We start from the raw sequence: 23042 nt of genomic DNA, 5'->3' as shown, positions 1-23042 counted from the left end.
CCTCTGACCTAGAAATTTGTCTCCGTTTTTCTTGTAGGTGGCATTAGGCTTTGTGCTACTGGCTCTGAGTAAACATGCATGGGTCAGGGAACACCTGCTCAGTAGGAATAGGCCTTGTTAAGCTAAGAATCAGCTCTCTCTCTGCGTTTCAGACATAACTAGGATTCTCATGGAAACAGCACTAACCAGAGCATATTCTAAACTCTTCGGTGCTATTTTTCTACTTGTCTGCAACAGAGCTAATAGCAAACATAGGGGAACATAATCACTTCTAATCAAATTTAGTTTATTTTTAAGTTGGTACCAAAATATACTCCAGGCAACTCCTCAGATCATCGTTGCATAGTCTCATAAGCCTATGCACTGCTGTTCCAAAAGCAGCAAAGACTAGAAGTCAAGTGTCCAGCCCCTCAGCCCAAGAATAGTTAGAATCCGCATGATGGGTGAGAAGAGGGCAATCCCATGGACGGCCCTGACCCTTCCCTGTGGGATGTGATTTATAATTTTGGATTGAATAATCAGTGGACAGATTAGAGAGTACAAGTTCTCTGTTTGGTTTCTGTGACTCTTTGAAGTTCCTTCATCTTACCAGCAGTTAGAAGGCTGCCTTCAGTTCTCTGCCCACACTCAGCCCTAGGATAGGTCTTGATTTTTTCAAGAATTAACTTAAGGGAGAATACAACAGAAACCCAGGCCTCAGGTGCATCCCCAATTTCAGATTAATTAAGGAATTAACCAGTGGAATGGTAGGTAGCAGGTACTGGTTAGACCAGGATTCAGGATACTCCCTTAACCAGGCTTGCTCAGTTTCCTGATCTAAGCAAGGTCTAAGGGGGGGGACACACTTGATTCTCATCCCCCTTAAGTAGTGGTATTTCTCAAGTCATGAAGGCCACTGAAATGTGGTTAGTGTCCTAAGATGACTTCCAATTCTTCCAGGTCCTTCTGGAAAGCTGAATCCTAGGGAGACAAGAGAACAATACTAGGACCCAAAATCTAAGCCAACATTTTCCAAACCACTGGTACCCAAGAAGAAGGGCCCTTGACTTCTTTTCTGAGCTCTGTTATCATAACACCTACATGCAGAAGTGGAGGCTCTTTTCTAGGAAAATAAGATTTCAAGGGAAGATTTTTTCTTGAAAAGGCCCAGGGATGACTCAATGATGAAACCCAGGGTTAGAAAAGCTCTTAAAAGCATTACCTCACTAGTGACATCTGGCAGCTCCATGGCCAGCTTCACCCACTGTCTAGCTTCAGAGTTTTTTCCTAGTTCTCTGTAGCACTGAGAAGAGACAACAGTGAAAACCTGAGAGAAATACCACCAGGAGACTGGAAGGGGATAAGTAGGTGTGCTTTCAGGAGTTTCCAGAATATTATCAACATACATACTTTTCATCTGTGTTAAAATAAGATAGGTGAGTTTACCTTGGAAATATATACCCGTCCTGCTTTGGAAAATCCTGGCTGTATTTCTTCAGCCTGGAGGAGGAAGGAAGGCATTTCAGTAAGTGTTCCCAAAGTCAGGTCAAGCTCTGAAGTATATTAGAGATTTCAGCCCCTCCCTGGAGTCTGGTTTAGTGGGTCTGGGAATGTATATTTTTTATAAGCTCTCCAGGTGGTTCTGATTTTCCCATAGAACAGGCCCAATATAATGTCCTTAGGAAAAACAAGGTCACCCAGGCAGTTTTGGTTGCTGTCCACCCCCTCCCTTCCTTCCTCCCCTGATACCTTCAGGAAGCTCTGCAGGGCCTCTTCCACAGTAGCACTGGGAGGGCTTTCAAATAAGGCTGCAGCCGTTTTTTTTTCTAGCCAGCTCAGGTGAGCAACCTGCCACCAAGAGATCAAGGTGTGAATAAAGTTTTAACAAGAATTTTCAGAATATTGCATATTCTGTACTGAAAACAAACAGGGTCCAATTACAGTCACATGACCATTCAGAGGACATGGCACTTGAGCCAGGCTGAGGCCCAGCTTCCAATTTTTCACTGTAAGGAGATCAGTGTCACAGGACAGGGAGGTCCTTATATAAAGGCCTGGAATTTAGCTCACCTGGTAGCACCACCTGCCGAGGAGAAAGTGAGCCATGGGGTTTTCTGGCTGGAGAGCAAGAGCTTTGTCCACGTGCTCCTGAGGGGGAAATGTAAATATAAACATCAGACACCAGCATTGATAAGGGAAGAGGGGCAAGTCACAGAGGCAGCAGGAACACTGCAAGGAGCTAGGATGAGCAGGGAACACGGACAGCACAAGGGAAAGAAGAGAAGCCTCTCCTCACCTTGAAGCTAAAGCCACTCTGGATGCGCTTCTGGATGCCCTCATGCTCAGCCAGCTGACCACAAAGCACTGCATACCTAAGGGGGAAGCAGCAGCAAGCTCAGAGGCAGGGAGGGGCTTCCCCGAGACCCTGCACCCTCCACTAGAGCAGAAACTCATTTCTGTCTGTATGTAGTTCCGCTTCATAGACCTGTGGTCCCAATACATATTCTTTCGTAAACACAATGGTAGGCTCTCCAAAGTATACATACTAGGTACAAAAAGGCTGGGTCTCTCATACTTAATATTTAGGCAAGGTCTTGGTCCAAATCTCCAACAAATTTCCCCTCATCATGAGTACAGCCATAGGTATTATAAAAACTTAAAAAGCAGTTATCTATTCATCAGCATCAAAGATACTAGACCTGAGTACATTCCTTTTTATCTCCTGCAGACCCTAAGGCAGGGGTCCTCAAACTACGGCCTGCGGGCCACATGCAAATACAAATATTGTATTTGTTCCTGTTTTGTTTTTTAACTTCAAAATAAGATATGTGCAGTGTGCATAGGAATTTGTTCATAGTTTTTAAAACTATAGTCCAGCCCTCCAACGGTCTAAGGGACAGTGAACTGGCCCCCTGTTTAAAAAGTTTGAGGACCCCTGCCCTAAAGTCTCATGCCTTGGAAGTACACAGGTTACCATCAGTAAACTGCTCTAGGACCATCAGACTGGGGTGAGGTGCTCTAGGAATTCCTGATGTTAACTTGGAAACCAACAGAAGCAGAGGAAGAAATGCCTCTGATTTCAGCCTTCACATTCTCCCAGGGAGCAAAGCCAGCCAGCTTTCCATCTTCTGTCTTCAAAAACAAAGGTCTCATTACCCCATTTCTCCAGCATTGTTTCCAGAGCACAGTTGACATTAAATGAGTGTCTGAAGGCCCAAGTTGCTTTTTCATATATTCACTAAATATCAGACATTTCCAGAGACTTATTTCCATGTTTAGTCCGAACAGCTGTTCCCCAAGATAGTTAGGAAAACATGAAGCCAATTTCCATTCTTGGGAGTCCAGGAGCCACAGGGAATCAGCACCCATGACCCCCTAGAAACAGTGATGACCTGGCCTCTGAGATAAAGCTGAAACTTTACCTCAGCTACCGGTAGAGAAACAGCTTCTCTCAGCTCACAGTCTGAGGACAGAGCTACAGAAAGCAAGAGGGGAGGTAGGAAAGGAACATTTTCATTAATACTCAGAGGTGCTGGAACCAGGCCCCAGGACACGAGTTGGTGGAACTTTGCCTCACATGAGACCACAAACAGGGCTATATTTGAGATCTAAATACTGACTACTGAACTTCTGGAGGTAAACTCACATCCACTTTTCCTCATGCGAGCCAAGCAAAGAAGCAAAAGCCCACCACCAGCGAGGGATAGCAGCTAGGGGAAAGAGGAGGTTGTGCAGGAGATGGAGCTGCAAATTGTCCCAGCCTCCATGGGGAGCCCAGAACCCACAAGTCTTATAACCAGGGTTACTTACAAAGCTGCTCAATTCTCCAAGCCCTAAGGGGGTTGTGTGTGGGGGGGGGGCCGGGGGGTGATGTACTCTCCCCTGCCTCATCCTGAAGGCACCTGCCAAAGAAAAATTCCCAGGGCCCCCAGTTGGGGGTAGGGTGGGGCAGATGGATTTACAGGCCAGAGCTCCCTCTTCTGGTTCTTTTAGCAAATGCCTTTGTGGCCAGGACAGAGACAACAGAGCTCCGCCCCCTCCGCTCCTCTCTAACCCACACTGGCTCCTCATGGGACCCTGCAGGGTGTTATTACCATTGGTGGCAGTCAGCACTCTCATTCCCCTTCTCCAGAGCGGCCTCCGCTTCTTCTTTTCCTGTAGGACAGAGGATCCAGAGTAGATGAGGGTTCCCATGCACACTGCCCGAGGCGGGGCTTCAGGACGGAAGGCTGCTCCAGCTCTCAGCAATGCCTATCCGGCCTGGACTTGCTCAGAAATAGTTGTGAACTTGAACAGAAGGAAAAGCTGCAAGTAGCTTCACCTCACCTTCCCGATTTCTGTCGTCAGCTGTCCCAGCAAACTTGTTTTTACAATTCCCACTGATGTGCTTGCAGCACTTCAAATATAAAAGGACCCAAAGTCAATCCGAAACTGCCGGACAAACCTGAGCCTGGAGGGTTTTTATTTGGGGTCTGTAATAGGCTTCAGGGCATCCATGAATCCCTCTGAAGTTGTATAAAATTTTAGGTATCTGTGCATTTTATTGAGGAGAAGGTCCACAGCTTTGATAAAATTCTCAAAAGAATCCATGATCCAAAAACATGAATCACAGCTCTAGGCCAAAATTCACCAAACCAAAATGGACTGACGTATGACCAGAGGCCACTTTCACTTATTTAGTCTTAAGTTTCCTAGGCACAAGACTAACAAAGAAATTGAGGTCTAATTGTCACAAGGGTCCCCTCAAGTGACAAGAAGTCTAGAGCCTCAGATGAGGAACATCATGCCTACACAGTGGAGAAAGTAGCACCCTGCAAAAGGGGACTTCTTTGATTAAAATGGAGAGGGCTTGGAAGGGAACATGGAGAAAGTAAACTAAAGTAATGGTTGAGGTGGTAGGCTGGCTATTTGAAATGTTCCTTCCTCAGGTCAGATAAAGAGCTTCACAGATAAGGAAAAGCTAAAGGAGTTCATCACCGCCAAACCAGTATTATATGAAATGCTGAAAGGTATCCTTTAAGAAGAGGAAGAAGAAGAAAAAGGTAAAGATACAAATTATGAACAACAAACATGCATCTATCAACAAATGAATCTAAGAATCAAGTGAATAAATAACCTGATGTACAGAATGAACTGGTGATTATAATAGAATCAGGGACATAGAAAGGGAATAGAATGACTATTCTTGGGGGGAAAAGGGGCGTGGGAGATGCGGGAAGTGACTGGACAAAAATCATGCACCTATGGATGAACACAGTGGGTCGGGAGTGAGGGTGGAGGGTGGGGTGGGAGCTGGAAGGAGGGGAGTTATGGGGGGAAAAAAGAGGAACAAATGTAATAATCTGAACAATAAAGATTTAATTAAAAAAAAAAATGTTCCTTCCTCCTTAAGTGACAGTAATGATGGTATGTTGGATATGCAACAAATACATTTTTAAGGTAGCTTATCCCTTTCCAAACAGAAGAACAGTGCCCCCACCAATGAGGGACATTGTCTCTTGAGGGATTTCTCTCTGCCCCCTTCAAAGCACTGTCTTACTAGGAAATAATAGTGAAAAATGAGAACTAGTTCCTGCCAGGTTAGACATAGGGGTAAACAGATATTGCCTGAGATCCCAACGAATGGCTGCCTCCTGGTGGTCCAGCTTCTAGAGACAGAACAAAACGAAGAACTTTAGACCCAGCAAGGATGGTCCTAAAAAGCTGGAGTCCCAGAGCAGGGCCTTCCAAGATGCTACATAGCCATCTGACCTCCAGCAGGAACAGACTCGTCCAGGAGGCTAACCTCAGGAAACCAGGCCTGTGCTGGTGCGGGTGCTCCTACGAAGAGCTAAACAATGACCAAAGGGAAGGAAAGGTTCTTGTTGATATCAAGCGCTGATCAGAATCCTCACCTAAAATTTAGATGGGAAAGCAGGACATTTAAAAAAAATTTTTTTTTTTATTTTTTACAGGAAGGAAGTGAGAGGGATAGAGAGTTAGAAAGATCGATGGGAGAGAAACATCGATCAGCTGCCTCCTGCACACCTCCTGCTGGGGATGTGCCCGCAACCAAGGTACATGCCCTTGACCGGAATCGAACCTGGGACCCTTCAGTCCACAGGCCGACGCTCCATCCACTGAGCAAAACCAGTTAGGGCAACAGGACATTTTTTAAATAAAGAAGCAAACAATAATTAAGAACCTTTTGTTAAAATTCCCAGGGATTTTTCTGAAGGTGTATAACAATGAACAATTGATTTAATTGAGCTGTTTTTGTTTATTTGTTAACCTCACCCGAGGATATTTTTTTCCATTGATTTCTAGAGTGGAAGGGAGAGAGGGAGGGGGGCAGAGAGTGAGAAAGAAACATTGATGTGAGAGACACATCAACAGGCTGCCTTCCACATGCACCCCAACTGGGGCCTGGGATGGAACCGTGACTCCTCGGGGTGAGGGCTGATGTTCCAGCCATTGAGCAACACTGGCCAGGGCTGGCCTGTTCTTTTTATATCAACTTCCTAAACAAATGTTTAGAACACTTGGGGTATTATCAGATTCTACATTATCAAAGATTCAATAACATTTGCAAGGCTATATTTATAAAAGTGGGAAAGTAGACAAATCCATCCTACATAATAAAGAGCTAATATGCTAATTAGACCAGTGGGCAAGGGGCAGGGCGTGCCCCCGCCATTCCCCTTCTGTAGAGGCAGCTGCAAGGGAGCAGGCCTAAGCCACAGTTGGACATCCCCCAAGGGCTCCCAGGCTGCCAGAGGGATATCTGACTGCCAGCTTAGGACCAATCCCCCAGGGAGCGGGCCTAAGCTGGCAGGTGGACATCCCCCGAGGGATCCCAGACTGCAAGAGGACGCAGGCTGGCTCAGGGACCCCCTGGGTGCATGAATTTTTGATAACTAACTGAACCACAAGATCTGGAAGCCCACTGATGGTGCATGACTTAGGTGTGTACAGAGGCAGGACACATCATCATCCCTATGAAACCAGTTGCTTTTTGAGAGGGAGAGAGAGAGAGAGAGAAACACCAATTGGCTGCCTTCTGTACATGCCCCAACCAACCAGGAATCGAAGCCACAACCCAGGCATGTGCCCTCAGTGGGAATCGAACCAATAACCTCTTAGTGCATGGGACGAAACTCCAACCAACTGAGCCACTCTGGTTGGGCCATTTACTTTTTTTATTGTTGTTAATCCTCAACCAAGGTTATTTTTTCCCCATTATTTTTAAAGAGTGAAAGGGAAGAGGAAAGATAAAGAAGACATCAATTGGTTGCCTCCAGGGGTCAAACCTGCAACCAAGGCACATGCCCTTGACCGGAATCAAAACCAGGACCTTTTGGTCAACAGGTCGACTCTAACCACTGACCCAAACCGGCTAGTGCTGGGCCAGTCGCTTTTTAAAGTCCCAGGATTCTCAGTGATAGGGAAGGACGAACCCTGAGCCACATACACCCCAGAGCACAGATTTGGCAATAGATTTGCTAAATAGATCCCAGGGACTTCTAACCTGGCAGTATTCTCCCAAACTGCTACTCACAGGTGCTCACCAAATATACTCCACTCATATTCTTAGAACTGCCTCACACTCCATAACTGAAACCAGATTCCTAAATTGCAGCAAAAAACCTCTTCAGATTAAGAAAGAAGATTCTGCCCTCCTTTGTGTTTGGGGAGAAAAAGAATTGGGCTGAAAGGATACTAGTACTCCTCAAAACATGCACTGGTGACATGCTCAGATCACAGCGATGTGCAGAAGAGCACTGTTCTCTGTGTCAGGAAGCAGAGGATCCTGGGAGCCCGAGTTTGTTCCTAGTGAGTAACTGAGCCACAACTGCCCTGACAGCCTGCATCTTGGTGGTTCCTCTGGACCCCAGGCAGGTGGGCTGGCTCCACCCCCACCGTCAGTCACCTTCTCACCAGGAACCTTTCAGCACTCACCATTTTGAGCATATGACTTCTTCTCGCTCACCTCCTCCGCGAGCTCACACATGTCGCTGTAGGCCCGGGCCAGGCGCCAGAGAAAGTCCTGCCGGCTTCCATACTACAGACCAAATAGAGAGGGATGGAGGCCCTTCTTCCCTCGGAGAACGGGGGCTCTGGCCTTCCCACACCCTACACTGGAGCATGCACGCTAGTGTGTTAGATGCCCACTGACATTACAGCAGTTTTATGCATGGCCCTCCACCCCCATATGACCTCCCTTTTCTTGGGCTAACTTTGGGGCATTTTCACTCGAGTGAGCATCAGTTCTGCAGTGAACCTGAGGAAAAGGGAATTGCCATTGGAACCTTCAAGTGCAATAGGCAGCTTGGGCTCTGCCTCAAGGGAAATAAAAGGACATTCCAGTTCTCTCCACATCTCCCTCTACTGAGGGTGGAGCTCTTGCCCTAAAAATAGGAGGCAGAGACCTGCCCTCAGGATGAAGCTCTGGAGCAGGCATAAACCTAGGCGCCCAGAGCCGCATGTAGCCCCTTGGAAGAGGATGTGCAGTCCTGGGGGGGGGGGGGGGGGGGTGCGGCACCAGCCATCTCACCCCCATTTTCCTTCCCGTTGTCACCTTGCAGGGTCAGTAACCACAGGGCCTGCTCTCATTCCCTAGGAGTCAGCAGGGATCAGCAGGGAGGGAGGGAGGGAGGGAGGGGAGGACAGACAGCAGCTGGGGCCTCACCGCTAGCTTGTTGTTGAGCAGCAGCTGGAAGCCCTCCCGCTTGCTCTGCTCACCGCCCTGGTGCAGCTCGTCAGCCTGCAGCAGGAGGGGCAGCACGTCCTCCAGGCCAGGGGAGCCTTCAGCCTCCAGGGCTCTGGGAACTGGGCCTGAAGCCACCTCTGCCTCCAGGTCCAGAGAATCCTTTCTCCCCATCTTCACGGTCTCACAGCTCACTTCATCTTCCCCGTCTTCACTCTCCCTGTCAGATTCCCGCTCATAGTCAGACTCGGCATTAGCTGTTGTGTAACTGTGGCAGAGAAATGTAAGTTACAGCGTCAAAGGAGGGGATCATCAGCCTTAGAGCCCGAGGTCTGTCCCTTACCCACAAAGAGAGGCTCTCCATGACACTGTCCAGAAAACCAAATAAGAACCATACCCCACTTTCTTTAGAGGTCTAAGCAAAAACTAGTCCTCTCAAGAAAGCTTCTGTGGGGACTATGGGCTGGGGAATGATTTGGGAGAAGAGTGGCCAACTCCGGAGGCGCTGTGACCGTCTGGGGCCATTACCAGAGCCCCCTGTTTAGCTACTATCCAGTCTGCCAGGAAATAGAGAAAAACAAAAAGCCCAGAAAGGTCTGTACCAAATGTTGCCAGTCGAATTAAAAGGAAATTTTTGACCTGTCTGGGTGGCTTAGTTGTTTGGAGCTTCATCCCACTGGAGGCAACCAATGTATGTTTTTCTCTCTCCTCCTTCCTCTCTCTCTCCAAAAAAATCAATAAAAACATCCTTGGGGCCCTGGCCAGTGTGGCTAAGTGGTAGAGTGTGGGCCCAAGCCCTGAAGGGTCAAGGGTTTGACTCCCTGTCAAGGGCATATACCTGGGTTGCGTGTCAATCCCAGGCCCTAGTCAGGGAACATGCAGGAGGCAACCAATCAATGTGTCTGTCTCTTCCACATCAATGTTTCTCACTCTATCTCCCGCCCGCCCACCCGTCCTCCCTTTCTCCCTTCCCTCCCTCCCCCTTCCACTCTCTAAAAAAAAAGGAAAAAATATCCTCAGTTGAGGATTCTCTCTCTCTCTCTCACACACACACACACACACACATACACACACCACATATTCTCAGGTGAGGAGGTGAGGATTTTAACAAATTTTTAAGGAAATTATTTTTCTATCTTTTGTTTATTTTTATTTTTTAATATATTTTTATTGATTTCAGAGAGGAAGGGAGAGGGAGAGAGAGACAGAAACATCAATGAGGAGAAAGAATCATTGATCGGCTGCCTCCTGCACGCCCCTTACTGGGGATCAAGCCCACAACCTGGGCATGTGCCCTTGACCAGAATTGAACCTGGGACCCTTCAGTCTGCAGGTAGTATGATTGCTTTAATGAGCATATGCAGGGTATCCCAAAACATGTATACACAATTTAACAGCTGATAACTCACTTACTTTTCACTGCTTTTTAGGTTTAACTGATTTGAAATAATGGGTGAAGCCAATTTAAGCTTTGAACAAAGAAAATTTATCCACTAGACTTTTTTATGGGGATACATAAAGTTTATAGTACAAAACCGGCAACAGTTGATGAATTGAGGGCACACAAATACCAAACAAAATGATTCTCTCTTTTTTTTATTTGTTTTGTTTTGTTTTGTTTTGTTAATATTCACCCAAGCATGTTCTTCCATGGACTTTTAGAGAGAGTGGAAGGGAGAGGGAGAAACAGAGAAACATCAATGTGAGAGAGATACATCGATTGGTTGTCTCCCACACAGGCCCCAAGCTGGGGCTGGGGATCAAGCCTGCAACCCAGATACATGCTCTTGACCTGGAATCGAACCCTCGACCCTCTGGTGTGTGGGCCAGTGCTCTAACCACAGAGCCACACTATATTCTTATAAATAAAAAATAAATGAATGTTTAAGATTAAAACTTTAGCCCTGGCCGGGTAGCTCATTTGGTTAGAGTGTTGTAGAAGTACACCAAAGTTATGGGTTCAATCCCCAGTCAGGGCACATACAAGAATCAACCAAATGAATGCATAAATAAGTGGAACAACAAATTGATCTTTCTCTCTCTCTCTCAAATCAAATAAATAATTTTTTAAATAAAGATAAAAACTTTCATGTAGGTGGAGCTGATCTCCTGAGCTAGATGGCGCACCAGGCTCAGGGTTTGTGGATCTTTTTTGCTTTATCAGCCAAAGGCATCTGTCAGAACCAGCGTGGGTGGGTGCCAGGCTCTGAGGCATGGGCAGCTACAGATATCCACATTTTCTTTCTCAATTCAATGTGTGCCTCTATCCAAGCCAGCCAGCAAACCTAAACTACAACAGGAATAGCCCTTGGAAACCTTTGCAACTGCTAGAGGTGGGGTGAGGGCCGTTTGCAGGTAGAAGCAGGAGAGAAGGAAGATGCAAGCAGAACCCCCTGGGAAGGTATCTCTGGGCCACCATAAGCCAGGGAGCCCCAACCTCGATTCCCCACTGAGCAGGAAGCCAGGTTTCTCTCAGATGTTGGCCTGTACCAGCAGCTGATTAGGGTGTTTCCTAACTGCCGACTGAATCAGACAGAAACAGCAGGGGAGAAGGTAAGGCTTCCAGAGGCCAGAATCAGACACCAGAGAGGCCTCTGGACGGAGCTGAAGGAAAAGCAGGTTTGACAAGCCACGCGGCTCTGAAGCATAGAGAGGACCTTCAGGAGGTAACCTTCCTCCATCCTGGAATGAAAGGTCCCTATTGCTGGAGCAAAACAGAGCTGAAGGAGAGAGGTGGGCTGAACGCTGTAGGCCAGAAAGCCAGACGCGGTAAGGGGGCAGGTTCCATCCAGAAAGCACCAGGTGAGCAATCCATGCTGACTGCTTTATAGAGGAGCTTCCAGAATCCGCTAACAAAGGGGCCCTAGTAACATCTACCATGGGAACTGACAACTTCACCCTGCTTTTTAAGAACTTGCCAAACATCTTTCTCCTCTAGCAATTTGCAGGAAAAACTTGAGAAATTAAAGGGACAAGGCAAAGTGGCATCAGATTTCACAATCAACCTGAGTGGTGATGAGTGCGGCCGCACAGGGGCATCCGAGAGAAACCCAACGACTCATGGGGCCTGGACAATAACCTCCCCTACTCAGCCCGGCCAGGCCCAACGGCAAATGGGTGAATGGTTATCTGGGGGAGAACTTGAGTCTCATCAACTCCAGTTGCTAGAAAGAAGGGGAGACCCCATTCCCTGCTGGATTGAAGGCTGTCTCGGCCAATCAGGAGTCTCCCAGGAGGGACCCCTGCTCTTATGCTAGAGCACAGGCATCAACAGTCTCCAGGGAGCTGAGCCAGGAGGAAAAGTCCTACAATTTGTGATCCCTCTGGGTCCTAAAGGCTAAGGAGAAAGAGGTAAGGAGGGGCCTTTTTGCCACCAACTGAGAGGTGGTGGGGCCTCTGAGGCAGGGAGGCTCCAGCAAGGCTGGCACATGAGGAGGCCTTTTACTGCACCTCAGCCCCACTTTGAGGAGCTCTGCCTCGCTAATTTGCAAACCTGCTGCCTGGCACACAGTGGACAGGCAGACACTTGCTGAGTGAGCACTGACCTCAGCCCCATGGGCTTCCAGGGTTTGAGAGAGGATCACGTGCCAGAGCTACATGGGCTGCCGTCCCTACATCACATGCTCTCACACCCCTTGGACCACCATCCCAACCCTAGCAGAAATCCACGAGAGAGGGGGGTGGCCCTCTTCTTGAATATGCCAGGGAGCTTTGAGGTCAGCAAGGGACTGGCAGAGACCTCTGGAAAGGCCATTGGGATCTCTACACTCAGGCGGAACACTGTCCCCACAGGGGGCCGAGAACCCAAGGCTCCCTGGGAGCAGGGAGCCCAGAGCTATCCTACTCCTTGAGTGATCAAGGACTGTTACACATGTCTTCCTCCTGGCAATTAAGTTCTTTCCTTGAACTCCTAAGCCCCATGAGAGGGCCGAGCTGAAGCATTCAAAGACAAGCAGGTGTGGATTCTGACCCTGGGACCTCCCAGTGGAGTGAGATAACACCAGCCTAAATGAGGTGGTAAATGCCAAAGGAGATGAGATGGGAGGCAGTCCCTCTGGGCTGGGATGCCTGAAGGCTTGCTGGAGGGCTGGTGTTTCAGGGCGAGTCTGGTTTTTACAGGGGGGAACGAAAGCTGTGTTTGCTCCAATGCTCAGGGAACAAGCCCACGGACCCACACAGTGACTCTGCCTCTGCCACATTCAGTCAGTCCTCTGGGACTCAAAGTTACTGACTTATTTGGGGAATGAAGGGTACTGCAGCTTCCAGGGGACTGGAGTAGCCCATCAGATATTCTTATCCTTTCATCCCTCAAACAGGTACTCCTTGCCCCGGACCCACATGTTCAAAGTCATTCCAGAGTTTGAGGTCTCCCATAACTTCCCCTTGACCTATATGGCAGTGACCATGGCAAAATAATGACTCACTATGGCCACTGCCCCAGATGGCAGCCAGCTAAACCAGAGTCTTGCTTCACACACCCCATTCGCTTCCACACGTCACACGGTCAGTCGTGGGGCTGAGCCGCTGGAGCTATAATTAAGAAAGCCACCCTTCCTCTCATCCCATCACAGGCGGCTGGAAGGCCTGTCCTGTCCTGCCCCTTACGGGGGCCCCAGTGAGCACCCACAAGCTTCCCTGGTTAAGCAGAAGTTTGTTGAACTCCTTAGAAATCATCAAAGGCCTGAGTTCTCCATCCTGATCTTGGGCAAATCTGTGACCTCTCCTGTTCTACCTCTGACAAAGCTCAACATTAGTTCCCCACCCACGTGACCTGCTTCCTTGGGTGCATAAAGATGCTCTTAAGTCTCAGGGTCCATTAGCAACCACTCTGTCCTTTCAATCCAGATGTTCCTTTATGTCAAATAGTCCCTTTCTGCCCCTCCTCTAAAACAGCCCACCGGAAGCTCTCAGCCCAGAGTTATTAGGTAAACTGAACACAGACAACCCAGGCATCAGTAGCCATGAATGGAGGACTAAAGTTCTACTAAGACTTGCTTCTTTCTTTTATTAATTTTTAGAGAGAGGAAGGGGGGACAGAGTGAGAGAGAGAAACACCCATGTGAAAGAGAAACACAGATCAGTTGCCTTCCCCAGGTGCTCCAACCTGGGATAGAACTTGTAACCTGGGTATGTGCCCTGACCCGGAAGCAAAGCCGCCTTTCGGTGTATGGGACAATGCTCCAACCAACTAAGCCACACCAGCCAAGGAAAGACTTCACTTGTTTCAAAAGGCATCTGAGCAATAATCAAATCCAGCACCAGTGTCCAATGGCAGTGACGTGGAAAAAGAGAGTAATACTATTCTTAATTCTCTTAGAAAGCCAAAGAGTAAAGGCAGGAGAATGGCCCAAACAACGCTGAAATCTCTTGAGTGAGATGTACTGAACACACTGTACTCCTGTGGGCAGTGAGCTGTGGCAGCTTAGTCCATGGGAGGAACTCCCAGGGCTGCATGGGACCCGTCTTCCCGTGAAGGCCCTTCTGTGCCCTGACGACCAAGCCGTACCTCAGATCACAGACCCTCACACCTCTGCAGATGAGCCAGCTAACCCTGGACCTGGCAGTTGTACAACCCTGGGCAAGGCATCACACCTGGCCAAGCCTCAAGTCTGCTCTGAGAAACAGAAAAGCAGCATCTACTCCATAGGATTCTTGTGAGGATTAAGTCAGAAAATACCTCCAAAGTGCTTAGTACCATGCCTGTCACAGAGAACGAATAACCAGTACTTAATACTATAATGTGTTTCAGCTAAAGAGAGTGCTGCAAAGTCCCCCTGAATGGCCTGTTTATAGCTAAATCCGACATCCTGACCCAAGAGAGGCTTGAGTATTCTCTGCGCCAATCTTTTTCTCGAGGAGGAAGAGAGGTCAGCCTCTAGACCGCGCACACTACCCGGATCGCTGGAGCTGAGCAGCAAACAAGGGCCGATGCCGCCAGGACAGCATCAGGCGTTACAACAAAGGTGCTCATCCAGACTTCTTGCTTGGGACCAAAGTTTCAAAGTGGCACTTGTGGTTTCAAATCAAAAGCTCCAGCCTGACCGACGTTGGAGGCTGCCCACGAGATGCCTGCCTGCTGCCACCTCTCCCGGCCAGGCCTGTGGTCAGACTTGCTGGCCCACCAATTACTCGGACAGTCACCTCCCACCTGAAAGCTGACAAGGAAGCCAGCCTCTCCCGTGGGAAGAGGAGTGTATCCAGGGGAAGGGGAGCACACTCAGGGAAGGAAGCAGAGTTCTTGTGATAACACAGGAAAATGCTCAATTCGTGTTGCTAAATGGCAGGAGCAGTGGTTCTCAACCTTCTGGCCCTTTAAATACAGTTCTCATGTTGTGACCCAACCATAAAATTATTTTCGTTGCTACTTCATAACTGTAACGTTGCTACTGTTATGAATCATAATGTAAATATCTGATACGCAGGATGGTCTTAGGCGACCCCTGTGAAAGGGTGGTCATTTGACCGCCAAAGGGGTCTCGACCCACAGGTTGAGAACCGCTGGGCTAGAGCATTGGCCTGTGCACTAAAGGGTCATGGGAAGGGTTTCGGGTTTGATTCCGGCCAAGTGCACATAATGGGTTGCAGGTTTGGCCCCGGTCAGGGCGTGTGTGAGGCAGCCAGTCCATGTGTCTCTCTCACACTGATGTTTCTCTTTGTCCCTCTCTCCCTTCCACTCTCTCTGAAAAGCAATGGAAAAATATCCTCGGGTGAGGATTAATAAAACAAAAGTTGGTAATATTATAGAGAAAAATATAAATAAAAAACATACAATAACAATGTAAAAAACAAACCTACTCAGAGGAAAATAACAGATGCAAGCAGTAACCATTGTTAACATTTCTATTTGCCTGGATGACATAAGGTGGATGGTTTTTCTTATTTCAACTGTTCTGTATTTGTTTATACCAGGGGTGGGGAACCTTTTTCTGCTAGGGACTATTTGGATATTTATAACATCATTCACAGGCCATACGAAATTATCAACTTAAAAGTTAGCCTGCTATCTTCGGCCAAACATTGCTTAACTCACCCCTAATGCCTTGGCAGGGCCAGACCACATGATTTCATGGGCCTTATACAGCCCACGGGCCAGACATCCCCCACCCGATTCATACCCTTACTTTGTTCCAAAAATTATTTCTGGCAGCTTGGTGTGAATTTTCCATTGGTAAGCATTGCTTTCACAACATGTAACCTGGCTGGAGCCACAGCTGCCTCCAGGAGAGAGGCCTTACCCGCCTTCGCTCTCCGCATCTGTGAACGTGCCTCCCGAGGTGGCTGTGAAGTAGACAGAGCTGGAGCCAGTGGAGTCACTCCTCTCTCGGGCAAACGGGAACCTTCGCCGCCGAGCCACTCTCTGGTTCTCTTCCATGTGGGATCTGAAAAGCACGGTGGCTTAGGCCCACCCAGCCTCTTTCCCTCACCATGAGGGAGCCTCTTACTACTGCACCTCGTTAAGGGGCCAAGAGCAGAGAAAATCCTGGGTCCCGGCCCTGGCCAGGTCGCTCAGTTGGTTAGATGTCATCTGGCACACCAAGGTCACGGGTGGTCATTCATGAATGCATGAATAAGTTGAACAAATCAATGTTTTTCTCTCGTTCTCTCTCCCCTTCCTCCCCTCTCTAAAACCAATAAATTAAGAACAGCCGAAACCGGTTTGGCTCAGTGGATAGAGCGTCGGCCTGCGGACTGAAAGGTCCCAGGTTCGATTCCGGTCAAGGGCATGTACCTGGGTTGCGGGCACATCCCCAGTGGGAGATGTGCAGGAGGCGGCTGATCGATGGTTCTCTCTCATCGATGTTTCTAACTCTCTGTCTCTCTCCCTTCCTCTCTGTAAAAAATCAATAAAATATATTTTTTAAAAAAAGAACATATATTTTAAGAAAATCCTGGGTTTCTACACTCAAGAGAACAAGGGCAGCTCTCCGGATAGACCAGGGCAGACCAGGTTAGTCCGAACAAAGCGTTTCAGCTGCTACAACAGATTACAAAGGCCCAAAAGCAGCAAGGAACTTGCTGGCAGCAAGGCCAGCTTCCCTGCCAACTAGGTGAGGAGCTATAAAGCTGGCTTCCTCCTTGGAGACAGACAGTGAAGGCCAGAACACAGCTCAGCTGAAAAAGTGTAGAGGCTGGGGGCAAGGCAGGAGAGGAGGCTGATTACTCACCGGAACTCTCCGACAATCTGCCCAGCAAGCCCCTGCAGGCTGCTCCTCAGCTCCTCTACCTCCCGCCGCAGCGCCACCAGACTGGTCAGCACGAAGTCCAGGCGATCCAGCACCATCTCCTGCCCTTCTGGTGGAAGGCTGGGCAGCACCGCAGCATCTCCAGCCTCCCCTGGGACCGCTCGCAATGACCTCACTGAAGGAAGGAGGACAGGAGACATGATGTCCATGGGACATAGTGAAGGCATATGTTCACAGCTGAAGTCTCAAGTAATTATCCAGAAAAAACATCAAGGTCCTGCCGAACCGGTTTGGCTCAGTGGATAACGCATCGGCCTGCAGACTGAAGGGTCCCAGGTTCGATTCCGGTCAAGGGCATGTACCTTGGTTGTGGGCACATCCCTACTGGGGGGTGTGCAAGAGGCAGCTGATGGATCTCTCTCATCGATGTTTCTAACTCTCTATCCCTCTCCCTTCTTCTCTGTATAAAATCAATAAAATATATATAAAAAAAAATCAAGGTCCTGATCCATAAACAAGAGCCCTCTGTTCCAGGACCCTCCCACACCAACCTGTGGCAGGATAACACACCAGGCCAGATGATATAAAATGCTTGCACGAAAAAATAAATATAAAATAAAATGCTTGCAAGAGTTAGATTCCTCAAAGTCAGGACAGTTGCCCTGCTAAACTGAAAGAAAAACCTGTATCTGACTACAGGCAAAGCTCGGAGACATTGCGGGTTTGGTTCCAGGCGACTGCAATAAATCAAATTTCACAATAAAGTGAGTCGTAATATTTTGCTAATGAAGATTTGGGGGTGGGGGGAATGCAATGTCTGTGAAGCACTATAGAGCAAAGCACAATAAAATGAGGTATGCCTGCATATAATGCCCAAATATCTGTCAATACCAACCACACAGCAAAACTAAAATTGAGTTCACTCAAATTCTGATCTTTCACTTCACAGAGAATAGCAAAGAACACAGCTCCTTTCAAGAACTTCTTTTACTGTCATCAGAGAGGGGCAAAGAGGAAAGGTACAGTGGGAAAAGCCCATCAAAAAAGTTGGAGGGCGGGAAGCTGGTGGAGGGGGGAGTGAGGGGGAAAGAGGGACATCTATAACACTCTCAACAGTAAAGATTTAATTTCAAAAAAGACATTGGAAAAACAGTATTATCAAGATCTGACTTGAGCTCTACATAAACTCCAACAGTAAATGCTAGTAAACGGAGAGCTACTACCTAAGGCAATTTTGCTGAAAAATGTAAAAACAGGAAAGAAACGAGGGAGGCAGAACCCACAGTCCAGGAAGCACAACTCCGTTAAATCTAGTAACAGTCTAGGCCAGATTACAATACACATCCAACAGTACTCAAGACTGGAGACAAGACGGTCCCTGGGAACAGAGCCACTTTCTCCCAACCTCAGCAGACCACTACTGCTGAGAAATTACAAAACACAAGGAAAATGAAGGAAAGACCAGCATACATTAGATTACTATCAGGTTATAAAATGCTGACAAACGTTACAATTTAAAATGATAACTCTTGCCCAGCAGGTGTGGCTCAGGGATTGAGCGTCAACCTATGAACCAGGAGGTGACACTTCAATTCCTGGTCAGGGCACATGCCTGGGTTTCAGGGATCCCTGGTATAGGAGGCAGCTGATCAATGATTTCTTTCTCTTCATTGTTTCTATCTCTCTCCCTTCCTCTCTGAAATCAATAAAAATATATTTTTTAAATGATAATTCTTTGACGACTCTTCTAAAACTAAATTTTCTAAACCACTTGGCATTTGGTTATCAGAGAAAAACTCATTTCCAATTAACATGGGGTGAGACTCGCTGAAAACTCCACTATTACAGGAACATGAGGTTTGAACCAGCCCTTTGCTCAAATGAATTAATTTAACATGAAAGTTTTGCAAAACTGAAAGCACTACCCATTCCAGCTGTGGCTGCTTCCACCCATACTCAGCTTCATTGCAAGTAAGCTCACTCGCAGCCCATGGCATGTGAAGTTCATGGGACTGGGTGACCAGGCCCAATCCTGCCTCTTGCTGTGACAACCTCGGGAAAGTTACACAATCTTTCTTAATCTTGATTTCATCATAAGAAGGATAAAAACACTTGGACTAGGTAGTCTCTAAGATCCCTACATTCTAATATGTAATTTAACACGTAAGCCTCCGGACTTTTAATTCCTACAAGACTTGTTTTTCCTTTTGCTTTCTTTTGAACTCTTCCTCTACTTATTAAACACCTCACCCAACACTAGCAAGTGTCTTTAATATGTATATGTAACACCACTGTGGCCAAAACCAAAAGTGAAAGCTAAGCAGCCTTTTCACGATATACTTTCCCGGGATTACAGGGGAAAGAGTACAGAAGAGGGAGAATGCTTTCCTTTTCAATAAGCTTTCCAAGAAGGTGAAACTCTCAGGCACCCGCCCCCGCTGTCCCGTCCCATAGGCTCTGCTAGGACAGGCTGCATCCCAGGCCCATCCACCAGCCGTGACTGCGGCCTCAGAGGACCGGCTCCTACCCTGGCGTCTGGGCCCTGAAGTCTGCGTGACGTCCAGGGAGTTGGGCAGGAGTTGGTTCTGGCCATGGCGCCGGGTCCGTTTCCACCGCTGTCGGTACAGGGCGTACAGGAATCCGAGGCCCGCGGCGGTGCCCAGCAGCAGTCCCAGCCCGGAGCGGGCGCTGCCCAGGCGAGGCATGATGCACCTGCAGCCCGCGGGAGCCGCCGCGAGCAGGCGGGCGGGGGGAGAGGTTCGTGAGCGTGGGCCACCCACCCCACGCCGAACCCCTGGAGATAGCTCCACACCCAGACCCTGAGCGCCCAATTACCCTCACCCCAGCCTGGACCCTAAGACTTCCGCCAGCCCCGAGCCGACTGCCGCGCCTCTCACACAGCGTGGAAGCAGCCTCCCCTCCAACACGCCCCCTAGCCCTGGTCCCGAGTCAGGTTCCTGGGCTTCCACACCCTCCGCTCCAGCCTCAGGACCCGCAGATCACTCACCCGCCGCCCTGGCCGCAAACGCCTGGCCGCCCCCGCGCCCTCTGAAGGGGCCTGGCCTTGCAGGAAAGAAACTTAGACCCTCACCGGGCCGCTCAGCACCCTGGCAGCAGTCGCCTCCGCCTCACGCTGTCAATGATCGTGACGTCATTAAGCGGCGCCATCTGCCCCTGCTCGCGGTTAGGAAGGCGCCGTGAGATGACCGCACTGGGCTGCGCCTCCCGCCCAAGTTTTTCCCAGGGGCGGTGCCACAGTGCGCCCGAGGGGCGGTGCCACAGTGCGCCCGAGGGGCGGTGCCACAGTGCGCCCGAGGGGCGGTGCCACAGTGCGCCCGAGGGGCGGGGCCACAGTGCGCCCGAGGGGCGGGGCCACAGTGCGCTCGAGGGGCGGGGCCCGCAGAGCGGCAGGAAAGGGGGCGCTGAGTCCGAGCGAGAGGCGGACGCTGACTTACTGGGGTCGATGCTCAAGCAGAAACCCTGCGGTCTGCCCGCTGAGTTACCATTTCTCTCCGGTCACACCTGCTGTTCCCGGGAGGTCTTTCTACCTTCGCGTCTGCTGTTGCTTCTGCCTGAATTACCCATTCTCTACCTGAAAAACGCCATCCCCTCCTCACCTGTTCTTGACAGTCTGTCGTAACTCCGACTCCATTTATTTCGGCTTATTATTTATGCATTTTTATTCAAACCATTTGCTAAACACTAGACAATAGCGCTTTTCGCAGTTCAACTTAGAACATGTAAACTATTGGTTGGCCACAAAAGGTGCCTCTGAGTCCCCAGGGCCAACTTCTTAAAAACTCTTACCTTGCTCTTTGATTACAAAATCCGCATTATTAACCGGTTAATAGTTAATCGTATTATTAACCGGTTAATAATGCGGATCAACCATTAACCGGTTAATAGTGAAGATTTTGTAATCAAAGAAAACACGGTAATTTCAAGAAAAACATCAAAAGTGCTTTATTCAAAGTAATGTTCATCACTAGCTACACATTTCCCCTGAAATTATATTTCAGGTAATGTGTGGATACTGTCCCAATAGAACTTTTCTTGTTTTGAGGCAGACCATTCCGAGACCCAATTTTCCACTTCTTCATACGTTTTGAAGTGCTTCTCAGAAAGTGCATGTGCCATCGATCGGAACAAGTGATAATCTGAAGGAGCAAGGTCTGGTGAATACGGCAGGTGGGTTAATACTTCCCAGGCAAGATCTTTTCACGTGTCTTTAACTGGTTTTGAAGTGTGTGATGGTGCGTCATCATGAAGCAAAATTACTTTGCTGTGTCTTCTGGCCCATTTGATCGTTTCACGATCAAAGTGTGGTTCAAATTGATTATTTGTTGTCGGTAGTGATCAGTATTAATGGTTTCACCTGATTTTAGAAGCTCATAATACACCACGCCTTCCTGATCCTACCAAATGCAGAGCATTGTCTTCTTTCTGAAGCGATTTGGCCTTGCAGTCGATGTTGATGGTTGACCTGGATCAACCCATGATTTTGTGCATTTGGGATTCTCAAAATAAATTTACTTTTCATTGCCAGTCACAATTCGGTGCAAAAAAGACTTTCTTTCGTGCCATTGAAGCAACACTTTACTGATGACTTTTCGGTTTTCCATTTGTCTTTCGTTCAGTTGATGTGGCACCCATTTTCCTTCCTTTAAAATCTTTCCCATTGCTTGTAAATGATTGAAATTTGTTTGCTGAGCAACGTTTAATCTTTCTGCAAGTTGTTTTTGAGTTTGACACGCATCTTCATCCAATAATGCTTGTAATTGTTGGTCTTCAAACTTTTTCAGTTGACCTGGACGTTCTTTGTCTTTCACATTGAAATCATCACTTTTAAAGTCTTTAAACCAGTGTTCACAAGTGTCTTGAGATGGAGCATGTTCACCATAAGCTTCCCGAAGTATACGATAACTTTCAGCAGCATTTTTCTTCAAAATAAAGTAATGAATTAAAACTTCCCACAAATGCTCTTTTTTTGGAATGAAATTCAACATTTTTAAGCGTAAAAATATTTATGATTTTAACACCTTCAGAAAATTTGACATATGAAGTTTTGAAGCTTGCTATCAATACAACAAAATAGCATACATATCAAATCGCATGTATATCAACAAATGTGTAATTCCATTTATTGAAAACTATCCACATTATTAATCGGTACACCTAGTATTGTAAATAATGCTGCAACGTGCAAAAAAATAATATATATGGAGCCTGAGCTGCCATTCCAGAGACACATCTTATGCCTCAGAACCTTTGGAATGTTAAACAGGGCAAATTAACCTTTGGGCTGGACCTAAAGCAACATTGTAGTACTAAAGAACTTTTTGCAAAGATAATAAGAAAGTGGACTGTTGACTATGGGCTGTTGACTACTGGACTGTTGACTATAGACTGAAAATCAACATTTTTTAGAATTAGCAGTACTATATTAGCTCATCCTTTTACTGATATACTTTACCCCTTTCACAAATACCCCTTGCCTTGGTTTCCTAATCAGAATATTATTATTATTACTAGAGGCATGGTGCACAAAAATTTGTGCAAGTTATCGTATCCCTCAGCCCAGCCTGTGCCTTCTTGCAGTCTGGGACCCCTTGGGGGATGTCAACCTGCTGGCTTAGGCCCACTCCCTGGGGGACCAGGTCTAAGCTGGCAGTCAGACATCCCTCTGGCAGCCTGGGAGCCCTTGGGGAATGTCCACTTGCCAGCAGGGAGCAGGCCTAAGCTGCAGTCAGACATCCTTAGTGCTTCTGAGGAGGTGGGAGAGGCTCCCGCCACCACCACTGTGCTGGCAGCCATCAGCCTGGCTTGTGGCTGAGCAGAGCTCCCCCTGTGGGAGTGCACTGACCACCAGGGGGCAGCTCCTGCATTGAGCATCTGCCCCCTGGTGGTCAGTGTGTGTCATAGTGACCAGTCATTCCCAGTCGTTCTGCTGTTAGGGTCAATTTGCATTACTCTTTTATTATATAGGATTTCACTAGAAGCCCAGTGAACAAATTCATACACAGGTGGGGTCCAGCGGCCCAGCCCCAATTGAGGTGGATTGGGGCTGAGCCTGTTGGGAGGTGGAAATGGTGGGAGGTTGGCCGGTCTGCCCTGATCTGGGCCAATCAGGGCTGGGCCAGTTGAAGGGAGGGGCTGTGGGCCATTGGCCAGTGGGACCCACCCCCAATTGGGGT

General features: G+C 48.1%; 1 protein-coding gene across 2 annotated transcripts; it reads right to left on the bottom strand.

Annotated features, from left to right (window-relative positions):
• Nucleotides 1-269: 269 nt before the first annotated feature.
• On the bottom strand, nucleotides 270-19943 carry RMDN3 (regulator of microtubule dynamics 3). Of its 2 annotated transcripts, none has more exons than XM_070425057.1 (13): nucleotides 19856-19943; nucleotides 19376-19560; nucleotides 16831-17023; nucleotides 15901-16044; nucleotides 8648-8933; nucleotides 7918-8020; nucleotides 4074-4134; nucleotides 2276-2351; nucleotides 2050-2127; nucleotides 1729-1827; nucleotides 1426-1479; nucleotides 1202-1282; nucleotides 270-960 (listed from the first exon to the last, which is right to left on the bottom strand). In XM_070425057.1, exons 2-13 carry the CDS (start codon nucleotides 19551-19553, stop codon nucleotides 907-909), a joined length of 1407 nt encoding a protein of 468 aa, XP_070281158.1. In that variant the 5' UTR covers nucleotides 19554-19560; nucleotides 19856-19943; the 3' UTR covers nucleotides 270-906. The 2 variants fall into 2 exon arrangements, with proteins under 2 accessions (XP_070281158.1, XP_070281165.1); XM_070425064.1 differs by having other exon boundaries at nucleotides 19376-19463; nucleotides 19856-19914.
• Between the last annotated feature and the right edge of the window lie 3099 nt (nucleotides 19944-23042).

The sequence above is a fragment of the Myotis yumanensis genome, unplaced genomic scaffold (assembly GCF_028538775.1).
Source record: "Myotis yumanensis isolate MYYU_CA2020_CCGP unplaced genomic scaffold, mMyoYum1.0.hap1 SCAF_1, whole genome shotgun sequence".
In the NCBI taxonomy this organism is placed as follows: Eukaryota; Metazoa; Chordata; class Mammalia; order Chiroptera; family Vespertilionidae; genus Myotis; species Myotis yumanensis.
This window is presented reverse-complemented; position numbering and strand designations above follow the sequence as displayed.